At 46.5% G+C, this 20,814-nt stretch overlaps 1 protein-coding gene across 2 annotated transcripts; it reads right to left on the reverse strand.

Annotated features, from left to right (window-relative positions):
• Positions 1-3,519: 3,519 nt before the first annotated feature.
• Positions 3,520-19,364, reverse strand: LOC142250375 (synaptosomal-associated protein 25-like). 2 transcript variants are annotated; one of them, XM_075322529.1, is made up of 8 exons: positions 19,278-19,364; positions 13,922-14,029; positions 13,611-13,652; positions 11,378-11,426; positions 7,437-7,548; positions 6,966-7,091; positions 4,182-4,326; positions 3,520-4,104 (listed from the first exon to the last, which is right to left on the reverse strand). In XM_075322529.1, the coding sequence occupies exons 2-8, from the start codon at positions 13,988-13,990 to the stop codon at positions 4,036-4,038; spliced, it is 612 nt and encodes a 203-aa protein (XP_075178644.1). In that variant the 5' UTR covers positions 13,991-14,029; positions 19,278-19,364; the 3' UTR covers positions 3,520-4,035. The 2 variants fall into 2 exon arrangements, with proteins under 2 accessions (XP_075178644.1, XP_075178645.1); XM_075322530.1 differs by lacking the exons at positions 13,611-13,652; positions 13,922-14,029; positions 19,278-19,364 and adding an exon at positions 12,883-12,921.
• Between the last annotated feature and the right edge of the window lie 1,450 nt (positions 19,365-20,814).

Below are 20,814 nucleotides of genomic sequence, written 5' to 3' on the forward strand. Positions count from 1 at the left end.
ATCCGGGCCCATGTGTCGGTGGCTCGATGGCTCGAGCACCTCCGGACCGGGGGGGTCACGTCGCTCTGCAAGGGGGCTGGCGCTTTGAAGGGGTTTTTTTAGATTTAAAGTTCGTGACACCACCCACGGGTTGTGGTGAATGGATGGACACCACCGCTGCCGTTGACTAGGCTCCCGGGGACGGTGTTGCGCAGCTTGGTGTTGACCCCTCCATGGGTAAAGGGGTGATGGTCCCGGGGGCCCGAGGGAGGTGCTGAGGCGAGGGGATGGGTGCGTGCTGGCGTGTCAGTGCGGTACGCGGCCCGAGGGCACTGCTGTACTCACTATTACAGACACACTGGAGTCTCTAGTAAACCAAACAAGCTAATGGACGGTGCCCGCAGCCGGCTGCGCTTCTCCCCTTTTCAGGTTGGTGGTATTCGCCTTTCTCCTGCACCTCACTTGTAGTAGGACTTTGCCTCCTATGCCTGAGCAACGGTAGTCCGCTCCCCAGCTTTGTGTGTGCCAGTAGAGCCCGCTTGCCCGCAGAGGGCTGGCCCGTGGGATCTCGATGCCTGGGCGGTGGCTTTCTATCCCTCTGGTTGGGCTGTTGTCTTCCTTCGGGTCTTGGGTGGGGAAAGGACCTAGAATCCAGACCCCAATCAGTGAATTCGACTCGGTGCAGTGGCTTCTGGGTCTCGTACGGGGTCTGAGTACCCCCTAAACTGGTGCTCTGGTTTCCAAGCGGTTCCCCAGTTCGGTACCGGTGGGCCACTACCCTGCCCCGGTCCCTTATGGTTCCACTGGATGTAATCCCAGCTCCTGCAGGCGGCCACCACCGTCTGCCTCCTAGCCAAAGTGCCCGGGCTCCAACCCAGGGCACTGGACAGATTTACTCCTCTTAACTGCTCTCCTCCTCTCCAAAACTGATCTGCTCTCCTTTTCCCTGCCTCAGGGCATGTGTGGGTGTGGCCAACCACCTGGCTCCGCCTCCCTGGTGTGGACATCAAACCCTGAGGGAGGTGACTAGGTTTTGTAGGTTGGCTGCTGTCACCGTATTAGGGGGGGTTAGTGTTGTGCAGGGGCCTGTGTGTGACTACCTGGCTAGTCCAGGGCGTCACATTGACACATCTACAAACCTATTGAATCCCTACAATCCAACCTTCTGAGCAAAGAAGACTCCTTCTGGACTGATCTTTCTTTCTCAATTAATTGGTAGAATGTGTCTTCAGTGAATACAGATTTCCCTATTATTGAGATTGGAAATGAGATGACAGTTAGTGTTTATAGAGTTCTATGGAACCAGCAGTAGAATGTCTGTGTCGGCCTCTAGCTCTTCCCTCCTCCATAGAACTCTATGAGCACCAACTGTCATGTCCTATCTCAGTAATGGGACAGTGCGTATTCACGGAATACAGATTTTGGTTATGTGCACACGCTGAGTGTTTGGCTGCATAAACTTCTGCACCAAATCTTCAGGGGAAAAAAAACACATATTTAACACTCTTTTTTGCCTTGTTTTTTTATTTTTTTGTGCGTTTTCTATGTATTCTGGGGTGGGAAAAAAACACTGCAAAAACACAAAGAATTGACATGCTGCAGATTTACTTCTGCACCAAATCTGCATTGAAAAAAGCAACATGTGCACAAAACTTTAGGATTCTCATTGACTTTGCTGGCATAAGGTTTTGCATGCAGCTTTTTGACAAGACTGCACCCAAAAACGAGCTGTGTGTACACAGCCTTTACCTATTAATTTTTATTTTATTTATTAATTATTATTATTATTATTATATGAATTGAGAATTTTGAGAAATGAATGATCAGTCCTGGAGGAGAAAGAAGCAGATTTATTTGATAAGATATAACACAAAGTTGTTTATTTTCATGTGTACTATTGATTTAAATTGACGGTTACTTTTTAAGACTTTTAGAACTTGTCAACCAGTCAAGGGTTAAAGGGGTTGTCCACTACTTTTACAATGATTACCTATCTTTAGGATAGGTCATCAATGTCTGATGGCCGGGGTCTGACACCCAGCACCCCTGCCAATCAGCTGTTCCCGGGGGCAGCAGGCAGCCATAAATTCTAAGTTCCGGAGCTGCTCCGTCTTCTGATGGCGGCTGCGGCCGGGTACTGCGCATCTGCCTCCTATGCAAATCAATAGGAGGCAGAGGTGCAGTCCCAACCATGGCGGCTATCAGAAGAAAGAGCAGCTCCAGAACTGAGCATTTTTAGCTGCCACCGTCGGCACCAAGATCAGCTGATCAGCTGGGGTGTGCGGTGTCTGACGCCAGCCGATTAGACATTGATGACCTTATCTAAGGGACACTTTGCACACTGCGACATCGTAAGCCGATGGTGCGATGCCGAGCACGATAGTCCCAGTCACAGCTGCGATCTCTTGTGATAGCTGGCGTAGCGAACATTATCACTACGGCAGCTTCACATGGACTTACCTGCCCTGCGACGTCGCTCTGGCCGGCGACCCGCCTCCTTATTAAGGGGGCGGGTCGTACGGCGTCATAGCGACGTCACACGGCAGGCGGCCAATAGAAGCGGAGGGGCGGAGATGAGCGGGATGTAAACATCCCGCCCACCTCCTTCCTTCCGCATTGCCGGCTGGGACGCAGGTAAGGAGATGTTCCTCGCTCCTGCGGCTTCATACACAGCGATGTGTGCTGCCGCAGGAACGAGGAACAACATCGTAACAGCGGTCATTTCCAAATTATGGAAATGACAGACGCTACACCGATGATACGATTACGACGCTTTTGCGCTCGTTCATCGTATCAAAAAGGCTTTACACACTACGATGTCGCCTGCGACGCCGGATGTGCGTCACTTTCAATTTGACCCCACCGACATCGCACCTGTGATGTCGTAGTGTGCAAAGTGCCCCTAAGGATAGGCCATCAATGTAAAAGTAGTGGAAACTTCTTTAAAGGGAACCTGTCAGCAGATTTGGGGCCTATAAGCTGCGGCCACCACCAGTGAGCTCTTATATATAGCATTCTAACATACTGTATATAAGAGCCCAGGCCAATGTGTACAACGTAAAAATCACTTAATAATACTCACCTAAGGGGTGGTGCGGTGCAGACTAATTGGATGGGTGTCTCCGTTCTCCAGCACCGGCGCCTCCTCTTTCAGCCATCTTTGTCCTCCTTCTTCTGAAGCCTGGGTGTCCTATGGCGCGTCCTACATCATCCACACGCGCCGGCATTGAGGTCCTGCGCAGGCGCACTGTGATCTTCCCTGAGCAGGGCAGATCAAAGTATTGTAGTGTGCCTGGGCAGGATGTCAATGCCGGCTAGTGTGGATGACTTAGGACGCATCATGCACCCCGGCTTCAGAAGTAGGAGGACAAAGATGGCCGAAAGAGGAGAACGTTAAAACCCATCCAATTAGTCTGCACCGTACCGACCGTAAAACCCACGACAGACTCCCACGATGAGGCCAATGAAGCTTTCTTTTTACATATACACCATATTGTGATGGAGATGAAGACCATGACAAGAATCCTACAACTTCACCACTTTACTTTTCCAATGGAAAAAAATACAAACACAATGCAGAGCGTGACCTCCGTTATGCCATAAAAGTATGTGCACCCTCTGTCCACACATATGTGAATCACATATAGGCACAAGCAATAAAGTTTATAGTCCAGACTAGAAGCTACACGGCCCCGGGAATCAGGAATAGCGTCCGGGTGAGGACCAGGGAGAAGAAGACAAGGCACGGGCAAGGACAGGTGAGTATCATTTTTGTTACCCCTCCCCTCCATTTATTGTGCTATAGGGTCTGGGTAGCCCTTTATTAATAAACATATTTTCGGGCCATTTTCCACCAAATTGCTGATCGATTCCAGCAAATCTGGCCAAAACAAATGCATAGGAGAAGATGTAGACCAACTCTCAGAAGGAGAAACCTCTGAAGGTTTAATGGGGCTTCACTTTCTCTGGATTTAAAGAATCCCTACAATATAAGGCCGTAAGCGAAGACGTTTCCACAGAGATATGACGACTTTCCACATAGACCCACATCATGTATCACACGCTCTTCAGGATCTTCTTGGCCTTAGTATTTGCATCTTGTATTCGATCCTGATTTACCGCAACCTGTAATGGAGAAAAAAAAATAATTAAAAGTGCCTAAAACTGAAGGCCCCTGCCCCGACCAGGTCTCCGCGTCTCACCTTCTCCACGATTTTTTCAACTTGTTTGTTCTGGATATCGATTTCATTTCCAACGTCCAGCGCCATGCTACGGAGATTGCCCAGAATGCTTCCAACTTGAGTTAGGTTTTCCTCCATCTCATCTTCTCGAGAATCTCTTGTTATCCTACAGTACAAAAAAAAGTAATGGTTAAAATGTTTTTACTGGAATAGAAAAAAATTAGTAAGCAGTACTGTCACATTGTCTTTAGATCACAGCAGCCACTTAGCTTTCAGAAAGACAGGGTGGACAGCAGTGTGAGCAGCCTCTTCTTACCTCAGCACTCCTGGTATCTCCAGTATTACATAACAGAAACAGAGTGGACAGCAGTGTGAGCAGCCTCTTCTTACTTCAGCACTCCTGGTATCTCCAGTATTACATAACAGAAACAGGGTGGACAGCAGTGTGAGCAGCCTCGTCTAACCTCAGCACTCCTCGTATCTCCAGTATTACATAACAGAAACAGGGTGGACAGCAGTGTGAGCAGCCTCTTCTAACCTCAGCACTTCTGGTATCTCCAGTATTACACAACAGAAACAGGGTGAACAGCAGTGTGAGCAGCCTCTTCTTACCTCAGCACTCCTGGTATCTCCAGTATTACATAACAGAAACAGGGTGGACAGCAGTGTGAGCAGCCTCTTCTTACCTCAGCACTCCTGGTATCTCCAGTATTACATAACAGAAACAGGGTGGACAGCAGTGTGAGCAGCCTCTTCTAACCTCAGCACTCCTGGTATCTCCAGTATTACATAACAGAAACAGGGTGGACAGCAGTGTGAGCAGCCTCTTCTTACCTCAGCACTCCTGGTATCTCCAGTATTGCATAACAGAAACAGGGTGGACAGCAGTGTGAGCAGCCTCTTCTTACCTCAGCACTCCTGGTATCTCCAGTATTACATAACAGAAAAAGGGTGGACATCAGTGTGAGCAGCCTCTTCTTACCTCAGCACTCCTGGTATTTCCAGTATTACATAATGGAAACAGGGTGGATAGCAGTATGAGCAGCCTCTTCTTACCTCAGCACCCCTGTTATCTCCAGTATTACATAACAGAAACAGGGTGGACAGCAGTGTGAGCAGCCTCTTCTTACCTCAGCACTCCTGGTATCTCCAGTATTACATTACAGAAACAGGGTGGACAGCAGTGTGAGCAGCCTCTTCTTACCTCAGCACTCCAGGTATCTCCAATATTAGATAAGATAGACAGGGTGGACAGTGGTGTGAGCAGCCTCTTCTTACCTCAGCACTCCTGATATCTCCAATATTAGATAACATAGACAGGGTGGACAGCAGTGTGGGTGGTCTTGTTAGGGTGGAAGGTAGTGTGAGCAGCCTCTGTTTACCTCAGCACCTCTTGTATCTCCAGTATTTGATCAGATAGAATGGACAGCAATGTGAGTGGTCTATTCCTACCTCAGCACCTCTGGTAACTCTAGTGACAAAGGGGCAGCAGTATGAGAGGGACAGCAGTGTGAGCAGTCTCTTCTTACCTCAGCACCTCTGGTGTCTCCAGTATTAGATCAGATAGACAGGGTGGACAGCAAAGTGAATAGCCTCTTCTTAACTCAGCACCTATGGTATCTCCAGCATTAGATCATAGAGACAGAGCGGACAGTGGTGTGAGCAGCCTCTATTCTTACCTCAGCACCTCTGGTATATCCAGTATTAGATAAGGTAAACAGGGTGGACAGCAGTGTGAGTGGTGTCGTCAGGGAAGACAGCAGTGTGAGCAGCCTCTATTCTCACCTCAGCACCTCTGGTATATCCAGTATTAGATAAGGTAAACAGGGTGGACAGCAGTGTGAGTGGTCTCGTCAGAGAAGACAGCAGTGTGAGCAGCCTCTATTCTCACCTCAGCACCTCTGGTATCTCTACTGACAGGGGCAGCAGTGTAAGCAGCCTCTTCTTACCTCAGCATATTTGGTATTCTTCAGTATTAGATCAGATAGAATGGACAGCAGTTTGAGTGGTCTCTCCTTACCTCAGCAAATCTGGTATCTCCAGTATATCTGATATCTCCAGTATCTCCAGATCAGATAGAGTAGACAGCAGTGTGAGCAGCCTCTTCTTACCTCAGCACCTCTGGTATCTCCAGTAATAGATTGGGTGGACAGCAGTTTGAACAGCCTCTTCTTACCTCAGGCAGCAACCACAAGCAGAATCAGTGACTGAATGAGTTATTTCAGCTGTGCGTGTTTCAGTTTGAAACCGAGCAATGTTTCAGTAAAAAAATTAATCCAGAAACTATGCACCTCATATGACTAGTCCAAAAGGCAGTGCTGTTGGCTACTTCCTACCCCATTCCAGATGAATAACAGTTCTCGCCCTTTATACACATATGAGTGATGGACCTGTCATTCATGGGGATTGGGGCGAGGAGAAGCCACCTTGGCCGGACTTTTGGACTAGTCTTCGAAGGCGAATAGTTTCTGGCAACTTTTCTAAGTATGTGTTTACTGAAATGTTGCAGGGTTTAAGAGTAAAATCTACACGGGCTGCTATAATTCATCAGTCTGTGATACCTCCGGCCTGTGGATCAAGCAGGATTAATCCGTGGACAAGTTGGTGGACTATTAATTTGGGCATGGATAACCCAACGGTAGATCAACTAGAGCTGAGGTCTATGACCTGGGTCCTCAGAACCATAATGGGCCCATTGTATTAAATAGACCATGAATGGGTGACCCCAAACCAATAGGGACAACGGTGAAGAGCGAGCCTGAAAAGACTTATAGAGACGAATTCTTCCATTTGACATGGTGTTACCTTCGGATGTAGCTTCCGCTCATCATCATCCTTTCCCGTTCATCAGCGACTCGGGAAGGCTGAGCCGAGACAACCTCGTCGTTAGATTTACCCCAGGCCGCTCTGTACGTGGCGCTGTTCGTCAACCTGAGGAATCACAATTATAACTGATCGGGGCCACGATTAAAAAATATTGTATTAGTCTTTAACAATTTCTTTGTTATGGGTTTGGTTACAGCTCTGAAGGTCACCGATTTCTCCAGCAAAGGCCGAACATCTACTGTGGAAGGACCTGTAACATGCCCAATCATTTGTCAAGGAGATTAGCCGTCACCAGAGGAGTCTGGCACTGGATTATTCCAGCCTACCTGCTCAGAACACATGCACGCTGAGCCAACCGAGTGCGCATGTGCATATGGGGGGTCAGGAGCAATGATAGTCAGCTTCACAGAAACGGATGCAGAATTTTACGTAACAGATAGGAGCCTTTACCTGTCGCAGGAGCAGAGTCCACAGCATTTACTCATGTCCGTTAGGTTCTTTTCTGCTTCTCTCATATCCTGATTGATTTGGTTCAAACCCTTGTCAATTCGCTCCAGCTGCTCTGAATGCATAAAATAAAAAGATAGATGGACGGACGGACGGACGGACGGATGGATGGATGGTTGAATGGATAGTTGGTTGTATGGATGGATGGATGGATGGATGGTTGGTTGTATGTATGGATGGTTGGTTGTATGGATGGATGGATGGATGGATGGATGGATGGATGGTTGAATGGAAGGTTGGTTGTATGGATGGATGGATGGATGGATGGATGGATGGTTGAATGGAAGGTTGGTTGTATGGATGGATGGATGGATGGATGGATGGTTGAATGGAAGGTTGGTTGTATGGATGGTTGGTTGTATGGATGGATGGTTGTATGGATGGATGGTTGTGTGGATGGATGGTTGTGTGGATGGATGGTTGGATGGATGGATGGTTGGTTGGATGGTTGGATGGATGGTTGGTTGGATGGATGGTTGGATGGATGGATGGATGGTTGGATGGATGGATGGATGGTTGTATGGATGGATGGTTGCGTGGATGGATGGTTGCGTGGATGGATGGTTGGTTGGATGGTTGGATGGATGGTTGGTTGGATGGATGGTTGGTTGGATGGATGGTTGGATGGATGGATGGTTGGATGGATGGATGAATAGATAGATGGATGAATGGATGGATGAATGAATAGATGGTTGGATAGATGAATAGATGGATGGTTGGATGGATGGTTGTGTGGATAGAAGGATATATAGATTATTTGCTGTCTGTTTCTTATATAACTATCACCTGACCGCTATCTCTCACAACTACCCCACACACATGACTGGGTATCTACAACCTTAGGATGCAGATAAAACTAAATGCAATGATGGAGCAAGGAGCCGTCGTCCCCCTGCTCCACCATCCAGACTGTGATTTCCCTCTAAGCCGTCTGAGTCCAGGTGCAGGAGGTACAATCACATCATTATACGGCGCCTGCTGCTCCAAGCTTCCCACAGCACAAAGCAGCAAAGGTCGGCTCCACATATCGTGAAACCTGTCCATTATATGTGGAGTTCAAAGTTGGTATCAATGCTTTACTGTGTATGGGGGTCTATAGGATAGGTCATATTGTCAGCCACTGTCCCACCTATTATGAATGTCTAAGAAACGACCACTCTCAGACATATCTGCCAAGTCATGATACTTTATTTTTATGGGATAAATATGTAGGTCAGGACAGTGCGGAGGTAAGGCCATATTACCAGAAAAAAAGGAGTCCGAAATTGACGCAATGGATGTGGGGCTAAAAAACATAAGGACATTTTGACCTAAATGGCTAAACCCACCATCATAATGCTGGCATCATATTTTCATCTTTGCTATTTAACCTGCTGTTTTACACTACTGGTCCATCATCATAATATGGTATGCAAAAGTAATTATGGTTGTCAAGCAGATATACCTGGCAAATTATCATTTAACAAGTTCATCTTCTTGACCTCCATGGACTGAACATCAGGATCTCATTTAGTCAACAAACAAATTCAGCTCTGCTACATCCATGTTTCTAAATTAACATAGCAGTGTAATCTATATTTTCACCACTAGAGGCCACTATAGGGTAATTTATTATATTAGTAAGTGTAATCTTCATTTTCACCGCTAGTGGCCACTGTAGGGTAATTTATTATATTAGTAGGTGTAATCTTCATTTTCACCACTAGAGCCCACTGTAGGGTAATTTATTATATTAGTAGGTGTAATCTTCATTTTCATCGCTAGAGGCCACTGTAGGGTAATTTATTATATTAGTAGGTGTAATCTACATTTTCACCACAAGAGGCCACTGTAGGGTAATTTATTATATTAGTAGGTGTAATCTTCATTTTCACCAGTAGATGACACTATAGGGTAATTTATTATATTAGCAGGTGTAATCTACATTTTCACCACAAGAGGACACTGTAGGGTAATTTATTATATTAGTAGATGTAATCTACATTTTCACCACTAAAGGCCACTGTAGGGTAATTTATTATATTAGTAGGTGTAAGCTACATTTTCACCACTAGAGGCCACTGTAGGGTAATTTATTATATTAGTAGGTGTAATCTACATTTTCACCACTAGAGGCCACTGTAGGGTAATTTATTATATTAGTAGGTGTAATCTACATTTTCACCACTAGAGGCCACTGTAGGGTAATTTATTATATTAGTAGGTGTAAGCTACATTTTCACCACTAGAGGCCACTGTAGGGTAATTTATTATATTAGTAGGTGTAATCTACATTTTCACCACTAGAGGCCACTGTAGAGTAATTTATTATATTAGTAGATGTAATCTACATTTTCACCACTAGAGGCCACTGTAGGGTAATTTATTATATTAGTAGGTGTAATCTACATTTTCACCACTAGAGGCCACTGTAGGGTAATTTATTATATTAGTAGGTGTAATCTTCATTTTCACCAGTAGAGGACACTGTAGGGTAATTTATTATATTAGTAGGTGTAATCTTCATTTTCATCGCTAGAGGCCACTGTAGGGTAATTTATTATATTAGTAGGTGTAATCTACATTTTCACCACAAGAGGCCACTGTAGGGTAATTTATTATATTAGTAGGTGTAATCTTCATTTTCACCAGTAGATGACACTATAGGGTAATTTATTATATTAGCAGGTGTAATCTACATTTTCACCACAAGAGGACACTGTAGGGTAATTTATTATATTAGTAGATGTAATCTACATTTTCACCACTAAAGGCCACTGTAGGGTAATTTATTATATTAGTAGGTGTAAGCTACATTTTCACCACTAGAGGCCACTGTAGGGTAATTTATTATATTAGTAGGTGTAATCTACATTTTCACCACAAGAGGCCACTGTAGGGTAATTTATTATATTAGTAGGTGTAATCTTCATTTTCACCAGTAGATGACACTATAGGGTAATTTATTATATTAGCAGGTGTAATCTACATTTTCACCACAAGAGGACACTGTAGGGTAATTTATTATATTAGTAGATGTAATCTACATTTTCACCACTAAAGGCCACTGTAGGGTAATTTATTATATTAGTAGGTGTAAGCTACATTTTCACCACTAGAGCCCACTGTAAGGTAATTTATTATATTAGTAGGTGTAAGCTACATTTTCACCACTAGAGGCCACTGTAGGGTAATTTATTATATTAGTAGGTGTAATCTACATTTTCACCACTAGAGGCCACTGTAGGGTAATTTATTATATTAGTAGGTGTAATCTACATTTTCACCACTAGAGGCCACTGTAGGGTAATTTATTATATTAGTAGGTGTAATCTACATTTTCACCACTAGAGGCCACTGTAGGGTAATTTATTATATTAGTAGGTGTAAGCTACATTTTCACCACTAGAGGCCACTGTAGGGTAATTTATTATATTAGTAGGTGTAATCTACATTTTCACCACTAGAGGCCACTGTAGGGTAATTTATTATATTAGTAGGTGTAATCTACATTTTCACCACTAGAGGCCACTGTAGGGTAATTTATTATATTAGCAGGTGTAATCTACATTTTCACCACTAGAGGCCACTGTAGAGTAATTTATTATATTAGTAGATGTAATCTACATTTTCACCACTAGAGGCCACTGTAGGGTAATTTATTATATTAGTAGATGTAATCTACATTTTCACCACTAGAGGCCACTGTAGGGTAATTATATTAGTAGATGAAATCTACATTTTCACCACTAGAGGCCACTGTAGAGTAACTTATTATTTTAGCTGACACTTGTACAGGAAGTTTGGGAAAACTTTGATTGTTTTGTTACTTTTTTGTTTGCCTCAATTTTGGGGGTTTATAGAACATTGAGTAGATGAAAAGCTATTAATTATAGTCATCTTACCTCCCTGCTCATCCAGCATCACCAGTGTCCTTATTCCAGCGTCCTTACTCTGTCACATAATGGAATGAGTAAAGAAAAATATATAAAAGTTACTAGTTTTCGTCTATAATTTATTAGTGCTACAACTATAGTTATGGATCCATTTAGAAAATAGAACGAGGAAATCAAATTATCTGATATTCCGTATTATAATAATAATAATAATAATAAGTATTATCGGGCCTTGTTAAAAAATATACATAAAACAAAAAATGTAATGAGGCTTTTCATCAGAGAACTGAGCTGCAGTACCCATGTATGGCCACTAGGCAGGGTATGGAGTTGTGATATACTGTGTGGTTCTGGCAGCCAGGAATCAGCTGATCGGCGGGGGCGCTGCGCGGAATCAGGTAATGATGATCCATCCTAAGGATTAGCCATTTATATGTCGTTCCCAGACAACCCAGGAAAGGTAGACCGTATTATCTGTACCCACACCTTTAAGGCTACTTTCACACATCAGTTTTTTGGCATCAGGCACGATCCGGCAAAAAAAGTGACGGAAAAAACGAATGCGACTGATCCGCTTTTCGCCGGATCCGTTTTTTCCATCCGTTTCTTCCATTTTTTGACGGATCCGTTTTGATACTGAGCATGCTCAGTTAAAAAAACGGATCCAGTGCCGTAATACGTTTTTTGACATATTACGCCGTCCATTGACTTCCATTATAAAACACGCCGTACGGCGCCGGATCTCGGCGAGATACGGTTTTTCACCAGAGAAAAAAAACGTTCACCTCAAGGCTCCATCCGGCCGCCGGACATGCAAATTTTGCCGGATGGAACGCAAGACCATCCGGCGCAATCCGGCGTTAATAGAAGTCTATGGGGCAAAAAACGCATCCGGCGTCAACAGATGCCGGACGCGTTTTTTCATGTTTCTGCCGGATTGTGCCTGATGGCAAAAAACTGATGTGTGAAAGCAGCCTAGATAAAACAGGGAGGCAGTACTATCTGTATCCACATCATTAACAGAGATAAAACAGGGAGGCAGTACTATCTGTATCCACATCATTAACAGAGATAAAACAGGGAGGCAGTACTATCTGTACACACATCATTAACAGAGATAAAACAGGGAGGCAGTACTATCTGTACCCACATCATTAACAGAGATAAAACAGGGAGGCAGTACTATGTTAATGATGTGGGTATAGATAGTACTTCCTCCCTGTTTTATCTATCTGTCCCACATCATTAAGAGAGATAAAAAGGAGGCAGTACTATCTGTATTCACATCATTAACAGAAATAAAACAGGGAGACAGCACTATGCCCACATCATTAACAGGGAGGCGGAGCTGTCTGAACCTACAATAATAGCAGAAATAAGACAAGGGGTAGTACAATTTCTACCTACATTATTAACAGAGATAAGTCAGGGAAGCGGCACTATCTGTACCTACATAGTTGGCAGAGATAAGTAAGGGAGACATTAACAGAAATAAGACAGGGCACTATCTGTACCTTCATGATTAATAGAGATGAGGCTTATACAGGCCTATCTGTACCTATATTATAAACAGAGATAAGTCAAAGAACCAGCACTATCTGTACCTACATTATTAACAGGAAAAACTACAAGAAAGCAGTGCTATCTATACCTACATTATAAACAGAAAATAAGACAGGGAGGAATCACTACCTGTACCTACATTATTAACAGAAATTAAACAAGGAAGCAGCATTATCTGTAGCTATATTATAAAAAGAAAAGACAGGGAGGCAGCACTACCTGTACCTATATTATAAACAGAAAATAAGTCAGGGAGGAAACTATCTGTACCTACATTATTAATAGGAGAAGGAAGCAGCACTATATGCACCTACATTATAAACAGAAATTGAACAGGGTGGCAGCACTATCTGTACCTACATTATTAACAAAAATAAGTCAAGGAAGCAACACTATCTATACCTACATTATAAACAGAAATAAGACAAGGAGGCAACACTATCGGTACCTACATCATTAATGGAGATAAGCTGCAGCCAGGGATATCTGTACTTACGTTATATACAGGGCTAAGACAAGGAAGCAGCACTATCTGTACCTACATTATAAACAGAAATAAGAGGAGGAGGCAGCACAATCTGTACCTGTATTAAACTAAAACTTTATTTTTTTTAGGAATTTTAGGAAAAAAATCAAATAACATATGCGGCAATCAAATGTTTGTCTTTCGATCTCTCACCTCTTCCACCAGTTGCACCATACGACGGGTAATGTCCAGAGACTACAAAAGAGAGCAGAAGTGTTATAGCACTGCTGTCTGCATAGTGGATCTCCAGTAGATCCCAAGATCATCTTAGTCCTGAGAAGTGACCATGCAGTCACTTTCCAAGGAGGCACCTGAGACCCAAATACCCCCTGCCCCCTGAATCTTTATCTGGGGACTCCCCGGGGTCACAAGCGCTTCCTTATAGACAGACCAATAAGTAAGGTTTCCACTGCAGCGTAGTGTGGCCCCAAATTAGAAAGTGACCGCGTGTGATCTGAGCTCACCTCGTCCGTCACCTGGTCCACGCGCCTCTTCAGCTGTACATCATGGTCACTTCGGCCTTTATTCTCCATCTTAAGGGTTCGCAGTCTGCAGGAGTCTGGAGTGGATCACTACAGAGAAGAGCAGGTAAAATAGATTCACGCCTCCTAGGGGGATAGTAGAGAAGGGGACAGCACTGTACTAGGGGGAATGTAGAGAAGGGGACAGCACTGTACTAGGGGGATAGTAGAGAAGGGGACAGCACTGTACTAGGGGGAATGTAGAGAAGGAGACAGCACTGTACTAGGGGGATAGTAGAGAAGGGGACAGCACTGTACTAGGGGGAATGTAGAGAAGGGGACAGCACCGTACTAGGGGGAATGTAGAGAAGGGGACAGCACTGTACTAGGGGGAATGTAGAGAAGGAGACAGCACTGTACTAGGGGGAATGTAGAGAAGGGGACAGCACTGTACTAGGGGGAATGTAGAGAAGGGGACAGCACTGTACTAGGGGGAATGTAGAGAAGGGGACAACACTGTACTAGGGGGATAGTAGAGAAGGAGACAGCAATGTACTAGGGGGATAGTAGAGAAGGAGACCGCAATGTACTAGAGGGAAAGTAGAGAAGGGGACCGCACTGTACTAGGGGGATAGTATAGAAGGAGACAGCACTGTACTAGGGGGAATGTAGAGAAGGGGACAGCACTGTACTAGGGGGAATGTAGAGAAGGAGACAGCACTGTACTAGGGGGAATGTAGAGAAGGAGACAACACTGTACTAGGGGGAATGTAGAGAAGGGGACAGCACTGTACTAGGGGGAATGTAGAGAAGGGGACAGCACTGTACTAGGGGGAATGTAGAGAAGGAGACAGCACTGTACTAGGGGGAATGTAGAGAAGGGGACAGCACTGTACTAGGGGGAATGTAGAGAAGGGGACAGCACTGTACTAGGGGGAATGTAGAGAAGGGGACAACACTGTACTAGGGGGATAGTAGAGAAGGAGACAGCAATGTACTAGGGGGATAGTAGAGAAGGAGACCGCAATGTACTAGAGGGAAAGTAGAGAAGGGGACCGCACTGTACTAGGGGGATAGTATAGAAGGAGACAGCACTGTACTAGGGGGAATGTAGAGAAGGGGACAGCACTGTACTAGGGGGAATGTAGAGAAGGAGACAGCACTGTACTAGGGGGAATGTAGAGAAGGGGACAGCACTGTACTAGGGGGAATGTAGAGAAGGGGACAGCACTGTACTAGGGGGAATGTAGAGAAGGGGACAGCACTGTACTAGGGGGAATGTAGAGAAGGAGACAGCACTGTACTAGGGGGAATGTAGAGAAGGAGACAACACTGTACTAGGGGCAATGTAGAGAAGGGGACAGCACTGTACTAGGGGGAATGTAGAGAAGTGGACAGCACGGTACTAGGGGGAATGTAGAGAAGGAGACAGCACTGTACTAGGGGGAATGTAGAGAAGGGGACAGCACTGTACTAGGGGGAATGTAGAGAAGGGGACAGCACTGTACTAGGGGGATAGTAGAGAAGGAGACAGCAATGTACTAGGGGGATAGTAGAGAAGGAGACCGCAATGTACTAGAGGGAAAGTAGAGAAGGGGACCGCACTGTACTAGGGGGAATGTAGAGAAGGGGACAGCACTGTACTAGGGGGAATGTAGAGAAGGAGACAGCACTGTACTAGGGGGAATGTAGAGAAGGGGACAGCACTGTACTAGGGGGAATGTAGAGAAGGGGACAGCACTGTACTAGGGAGATAGTAGAGAAGGAGACAGCAATGTACTAGAGGGAAAGTAGAGAAGGGGACCGCACTGTACTAGGGGGATAGTAGAGAAGGAGACAGCACTGTACTAGGGGGAATGTAGAGAAGGGGACAGCACTGTACTAGGGGGAATGTAGAGAAGGGGACAGCACTGTACTAGTGGGATAGTAGAGAAGGGGACAGCACTGTACTAGGGGGAATGTAGAGAAGGGGACAGCACTGTACTAGGGGGAATGTAGAGAAGGGGACAGCACTGTACTAGGGGGAATGTAGAGAAGGGGACAGCACTGTACTAGGGGGAATGTAGAGAAGGGGACAGCACTGTACTAGGGGGATAGTAGAGGAGACAGCAATGTACTAGAGGGAAAGTAGAGAAGGGGACCGCACTGTACTAGGGGGATAGTAGAGGAGACAGCAATGTACTAGAGGGAAAGTAGAGAAGGGGACCGCACTGTACTAGGGGGGATAGTAGAGAAGGGGACCGCACTGTACTAGGGGGATAGTAGAGAAGGGGACAGCACTGTACTAGGGGGAAAGTAGAGAAGACAGCGCTGTACTAGGGGGAATGTAGAGAAGGGGACAGCACTGTACTAGGGGGAATGTAGAGAAGGGGACAGCACTGTACTAAGGGGAAAGTAGAGAAGAAGACAGCGCTGTACTAGGGGGATAGTAGAGAAGGGGACAGCACTGTACTAGGGGGAATGTAGAGAAGGAGACAGCACTGTACTAGGGGGAATGTAGAGAAGGGGACAGCACTGTACTAGGGGGAATGTAGAGAAGGGGACAGCACTGTACTAGGGGGAATGTAGAGAAGGGGACAGCACTGTACTAGGGGGAATGTAGAGAAGGGGACAGCACTGTACTAGGGGGAATGTAGAGAAGGGGACAGCACTGTACTAGGGGGAATGTAGAGAAGGAGACAGCACTGTACTAGGGGGAATGTAGAGAAGGAGACAACACTGTACTAGGGGGAATGTAGAGAAGGGGACAGCACTGTACTAGGGGGAATGTAGAGAAGGGGACAGCACTGTACTAGGGGGAATGTAGAGAAGGAGACAGCACTGTACTAGGGGGAATGTAGAGAAGGGGACAGCACTGTACTAGGGGGAATGTAGAGAAGGGGACAGCACTGTACTAGGGGGATAGTAGAGAAGGGGACAGCACTGTACTAGGGGGAATGTAGAGAAGGGGACAGCACTGTACTAGGGGGAATGTAGAGAAGGGGACAACACTGTACTAGGGGGATAGTAGAGAAGGAGACAGCAATGTACTAGGGGGATAGTAGAGAAGGAGACCGCAATGTACTAGAGGGAAAGTAGAGAAGGGGACCGCACTGTACTAGGGGGATAGTATAGAAGGAGACAGCACTGTACTAGGGGGAATGTAGAGAAGGGGACAGCACTGTACTAGGGGGAATGTAGAGAAGGAGACAGCACTGTACTAGGGGGAATGTAGAGAAGGGGACAGCACTGTACTAGGGGGAATGTAGAGAAGGGGACAGCACTGTACTAGGGGGAATGTAGAGAAGGGGACAGCACTGTACTAGGGGGAATGTAGAGAAGGAGACAGCACTGTACTAGGGGGAATGTAGAGAAGGAGACAACACTGTACTAGGGGCAATGTAGAGAAGGGGACAGCACTGTACTAGGGGGAATGTAGAGAAGGAGACAGCACTGTACTAGGGGGAATGTAGAGAAGGGGACAGCACTGTACTAGGGGGAATGTAGAGAAGGGGACAGCACTGTACTAGTGGGATAGTAGAGAAGGGGACAGCACTGTACTAGGGGGAATGTAGAGAAGGGGACAGCACTGTACTAGGGGGAATGTAGAGAAGGGGACAGCACTGTACTAGGGGGATAGTAGAGGAGACAGCAATGTACTAGAGGGAAAGTAGAGAAGGGGACCGCACTGTACTAGGGGGATAGTAGAGGAGACAGCAATGTACTAGAGGGAAAGTAGAGAAGGGGACCGCACTGTACTAGGGGGGATAGTAGAGAAGGGGACAGCACTGTACTAGGGGGAAAGTAGAGAAGGGGACAGCACTGTACTAGGGGGGATAGTAGAGAAGGGGACCGCACTGTACTAGGGGGATAGTAGAGAAGGGGACAGCACTGTACTAGGGGGAAAGTAGAGAAGACAGCGCTGTACTAGGGGGAATGTAGAGAAGGGGACAGCACTGTACTAGGGGGAATGTAGAGAAGGGGACAGCACTGTACTAAGGGGAAAGTAGAGAAGAAGACAGCGCTGTACTAGGGGCATAGTAGAGAAGGGGACAGCACTGTACTAGGGGGAATGTAGAGAAGGGTACAGCACTGTACTAAGGGGAAAGTAGAGAAGAAGACAGCGCTGTACTAGGGGGATAGTAGAGAAGGGGACAGCACTGTACTAGGGGGAAAGTAGAGAAGGGGACAGCACTGTACTAGGGGGATAGTAGAGGAGACAGCACTGTAATAGGGGGAATGTAGAGAAGAAGACAGCGCTGTACTAGGGGGAATGTAGAGAAGGGGACATCACTGTACTAGGGGGATAGTAGAGGAGACAGCACTGTACTAGGGGGGATAGAGAAGGGGACAGCACTGTACTAGGGGGGAATGTAGAGAAGGGGACAGCACTGTATTAGGGGGATAGCAGAGAAGGGGACAGCACTGTACTAGGGGGAATGTAGAGAAGGGGACAGCACTGTATTAGGGGGATAGCAGAGAAGGGGACAGCACTGTACTAGGGGGAATGTAGAGAAGGGGACAGCACTGTATTAGGGGGATAGCAGAGAAGGGGACAGCACTGTACTAGGGGGGAAAGTAGAGAAGGGGACAGCACTGTACTAGGGGGAAAGCAGAGAAGGAGACAGCACTGTACTAGGGGGATAGTAGAGAAGGGGACAGCACTGTACTAGGGGGAATGTAGAGAAGGGGACAGCACTGTACTAGGGGGATAGCAGAGAAGGGGACAGCACTGTACTAGGGGGAATGTAGAGAAGGGGACCGCACTGTACTAGGGGGAAAGCAGAGAAGGGGACCGCACTGTACTAGGGGGGAAAGCAGAGAAGGGGACCGCACTGCAGGAGGGGTGGTCGTGGATCTGTCTTAGATACTAGTTTCTAGCCAACTTGGCATAGGAATAACGGGTGAGGAGAATCTGAGGGGAACAGCATGGTAATAGGAGGGAGGAGTGAATTCATGGAGAGCGGTGCAGGAGGGTGGAGAGGAGACACCAGGCGGGTTATTTTTGGGGAGGTTGGATGATGGAGGACACGGCCCCGAGTTGAAAGTTGTCAATATGGAAAACGAGCAGCAGTTGAAAAGGAAAAGTAGAGGGAAAAGTTCTAATGGTCGAAAGTGATGAAGATTTGGGGAACGAGGGGATGGTGCAGTCCTCCATCGGGGGAAGGGGAATGTGCCTTCACTACACAGAACACAGACATCATATCCTGACATGTTGTGACTCCATATTGTGACACTGTGGTGACATTGAGGACATTATTACAAACTTTGAGAGGCGACAACTTACACCGTCACAACAGACATCCAAAGTTACAGCACTTTAATACTTTCCCGTATCGTGACAACATGTTGATATCATGACATCGTACAGACACCTCACCTGTGTCGCCAGCACCCGTCGTCTGGCTGTGAGCGCCGCGCCGTGTCCCCGGGGATTGTGGCGGCGGCAGCTTCTATATGTTGTGATTGGCAACCGGAGGAAACTTGCCAACCAATAATTCTCACCCTGTAGAACGCAGCTGGCTGCCATGGCGACATCTTAATAACCTCACCATGGAAACAGCAATCTCCGCAAAGGGCGGGAAAGGACAATGACAGCGGAGCATGATGGCTAGTTATCTCGTACACCGGGGTGGGCCGGAGGGGGGTTATATTTAGAGAGAAAGAAAAAAAAAAATCATATTTGACCAATTAAGGATGTATTTTCTTATGGAAACATATGATTTCTTCTCATCCTCCTCTCAGTAAGTTTCCATGGAGAGGAGGTGCAGACTGTGGCTTGTAATCTGGGGTCACCGGGCTTGTGATTCATAAAGCAGCTGCTGTGTGGCATTTTACAGAACCGTCCTCTAATATCCCGGGGTAAACGTCTCTTCTTTATGCCGTACATATGTCAGGCCCATGTCTCCCAACCATCCCGGATGGTTTGTGTACAATTTAATAGTTTGGTGGAGCAGAGAGCATCAGCTCCCTGCTCCCCCATTCACCTGTGCTGCCTGAGGCTCGGTGCACGAGGTGCAATGATGGCACGATATGGTGGCTGCTGTCCCAGAAGCAGACAGCACAGAGCAGAGAACTAATCCTCTTATACCGGGAATAGGGGAGGGTAGATCGTAGAGAGTAAAGCGTAGAGCAGCGTAGAGCAGAGCAGCGTAGAGAGTAGAGAGTAGAGCAGCGTGTAGAGAGTAGAGCGTAGAGCAGCGTGTAGAGAGTAGAGCAGCGTGTAGAGAGTAGAGCGTAGAGCAGCGTAGAGCAGCGTGTAGAGCAGCGTGTAGAGAGCAGAGCAGCGTGTAGAGAGCAGAGCAGCGTGTAGAGAGCAGAGCAGCGTGTAGAGAGCAGAGCAGCGTGTAGAGAGCAGAGCAGCGTGTAGAGCGTAGAGCAGCGTAGAGATCGATATTGCCTGTGGGGTGGAGGAACCCTGTTCAGGGTGCCAAAGTGGCACTATGGCATCATAATGTTTGGTGGAGGAGGGGAAATAGGAGCATTATATTATGTTGGAGGCACTGTGGGGTAATCACATTGTTTGAGGTGGAAAACGGAGGGCATCATACACTATACTGTGTAGGGTGACACTAGAGACATTGTACTGTGCAATGGGCACTGTGGGTAACAGTCTGTGGGTGGACATTGTAGGGGCGTCATTATGTTTGGGAGGACATTGCGGGGTCAACTGTGTAACTCCCAATGTGCGAGTTGTGGAGCTGCACAGCACCACTCTGTCAACTACATAATGGCTGTGGCCGGGTACTGCGCATCCACCTTGTATTTTAATCAATAGGGGAGAGGGGGTGGGGCAGACCTGCAGTTCCCGGCTGCGACCACTATGAAACTGTAGCTCTGCAACTCCACACATCCGGCACCGGTGGCTGCTGATTGACAGAGGGTGCCAGGTGGTGTACCCCACTGATCAGATATTG

The sequence above is a fragment of the Anomaloglossus baeobatrachus genome, chromosome 9 (genome assembly GCF_048569485.1).
Source record: "Anomaloglossus baeobatrachus isolate aAnoBae1 chromosome 9, aAnoBae1.hap1, whole genome shotgun sequence".
Classification (NCBI taxonomy): domain Eukaryota; kingdom Metazoa; phylum Chordata; class Amphibia; order Anura; family Aromobatidae; genus Anomaloglossus; species Anomaloglossus baeobatrachus.

Excerpts from the sequence above, each read along its gene's own strand:
- LOC142250375 (XM_075322529.1), bottom strand. The coding sequence starts at position 13,990 with ATGGAGAATAAAGGCCGAAGTGACCATGATGTACAGCTGAAGAGGCGC. Across the intron at positions 7,092-7,436 it reads GGACTCTGCTCCTGCGACAG|GTTGACGAACAGCGCCACGT; the intron begins GTAAAGGCTCCT and ends GTGATTCCTCAG. Across the intron at positions 4,327-6,965 it reads AGCGGAAGCTACATCCGAAG|GATAACAAGAGATTCTCGAG; the intron begins GTAACACCATGT and ends TTTGTACTGTAG.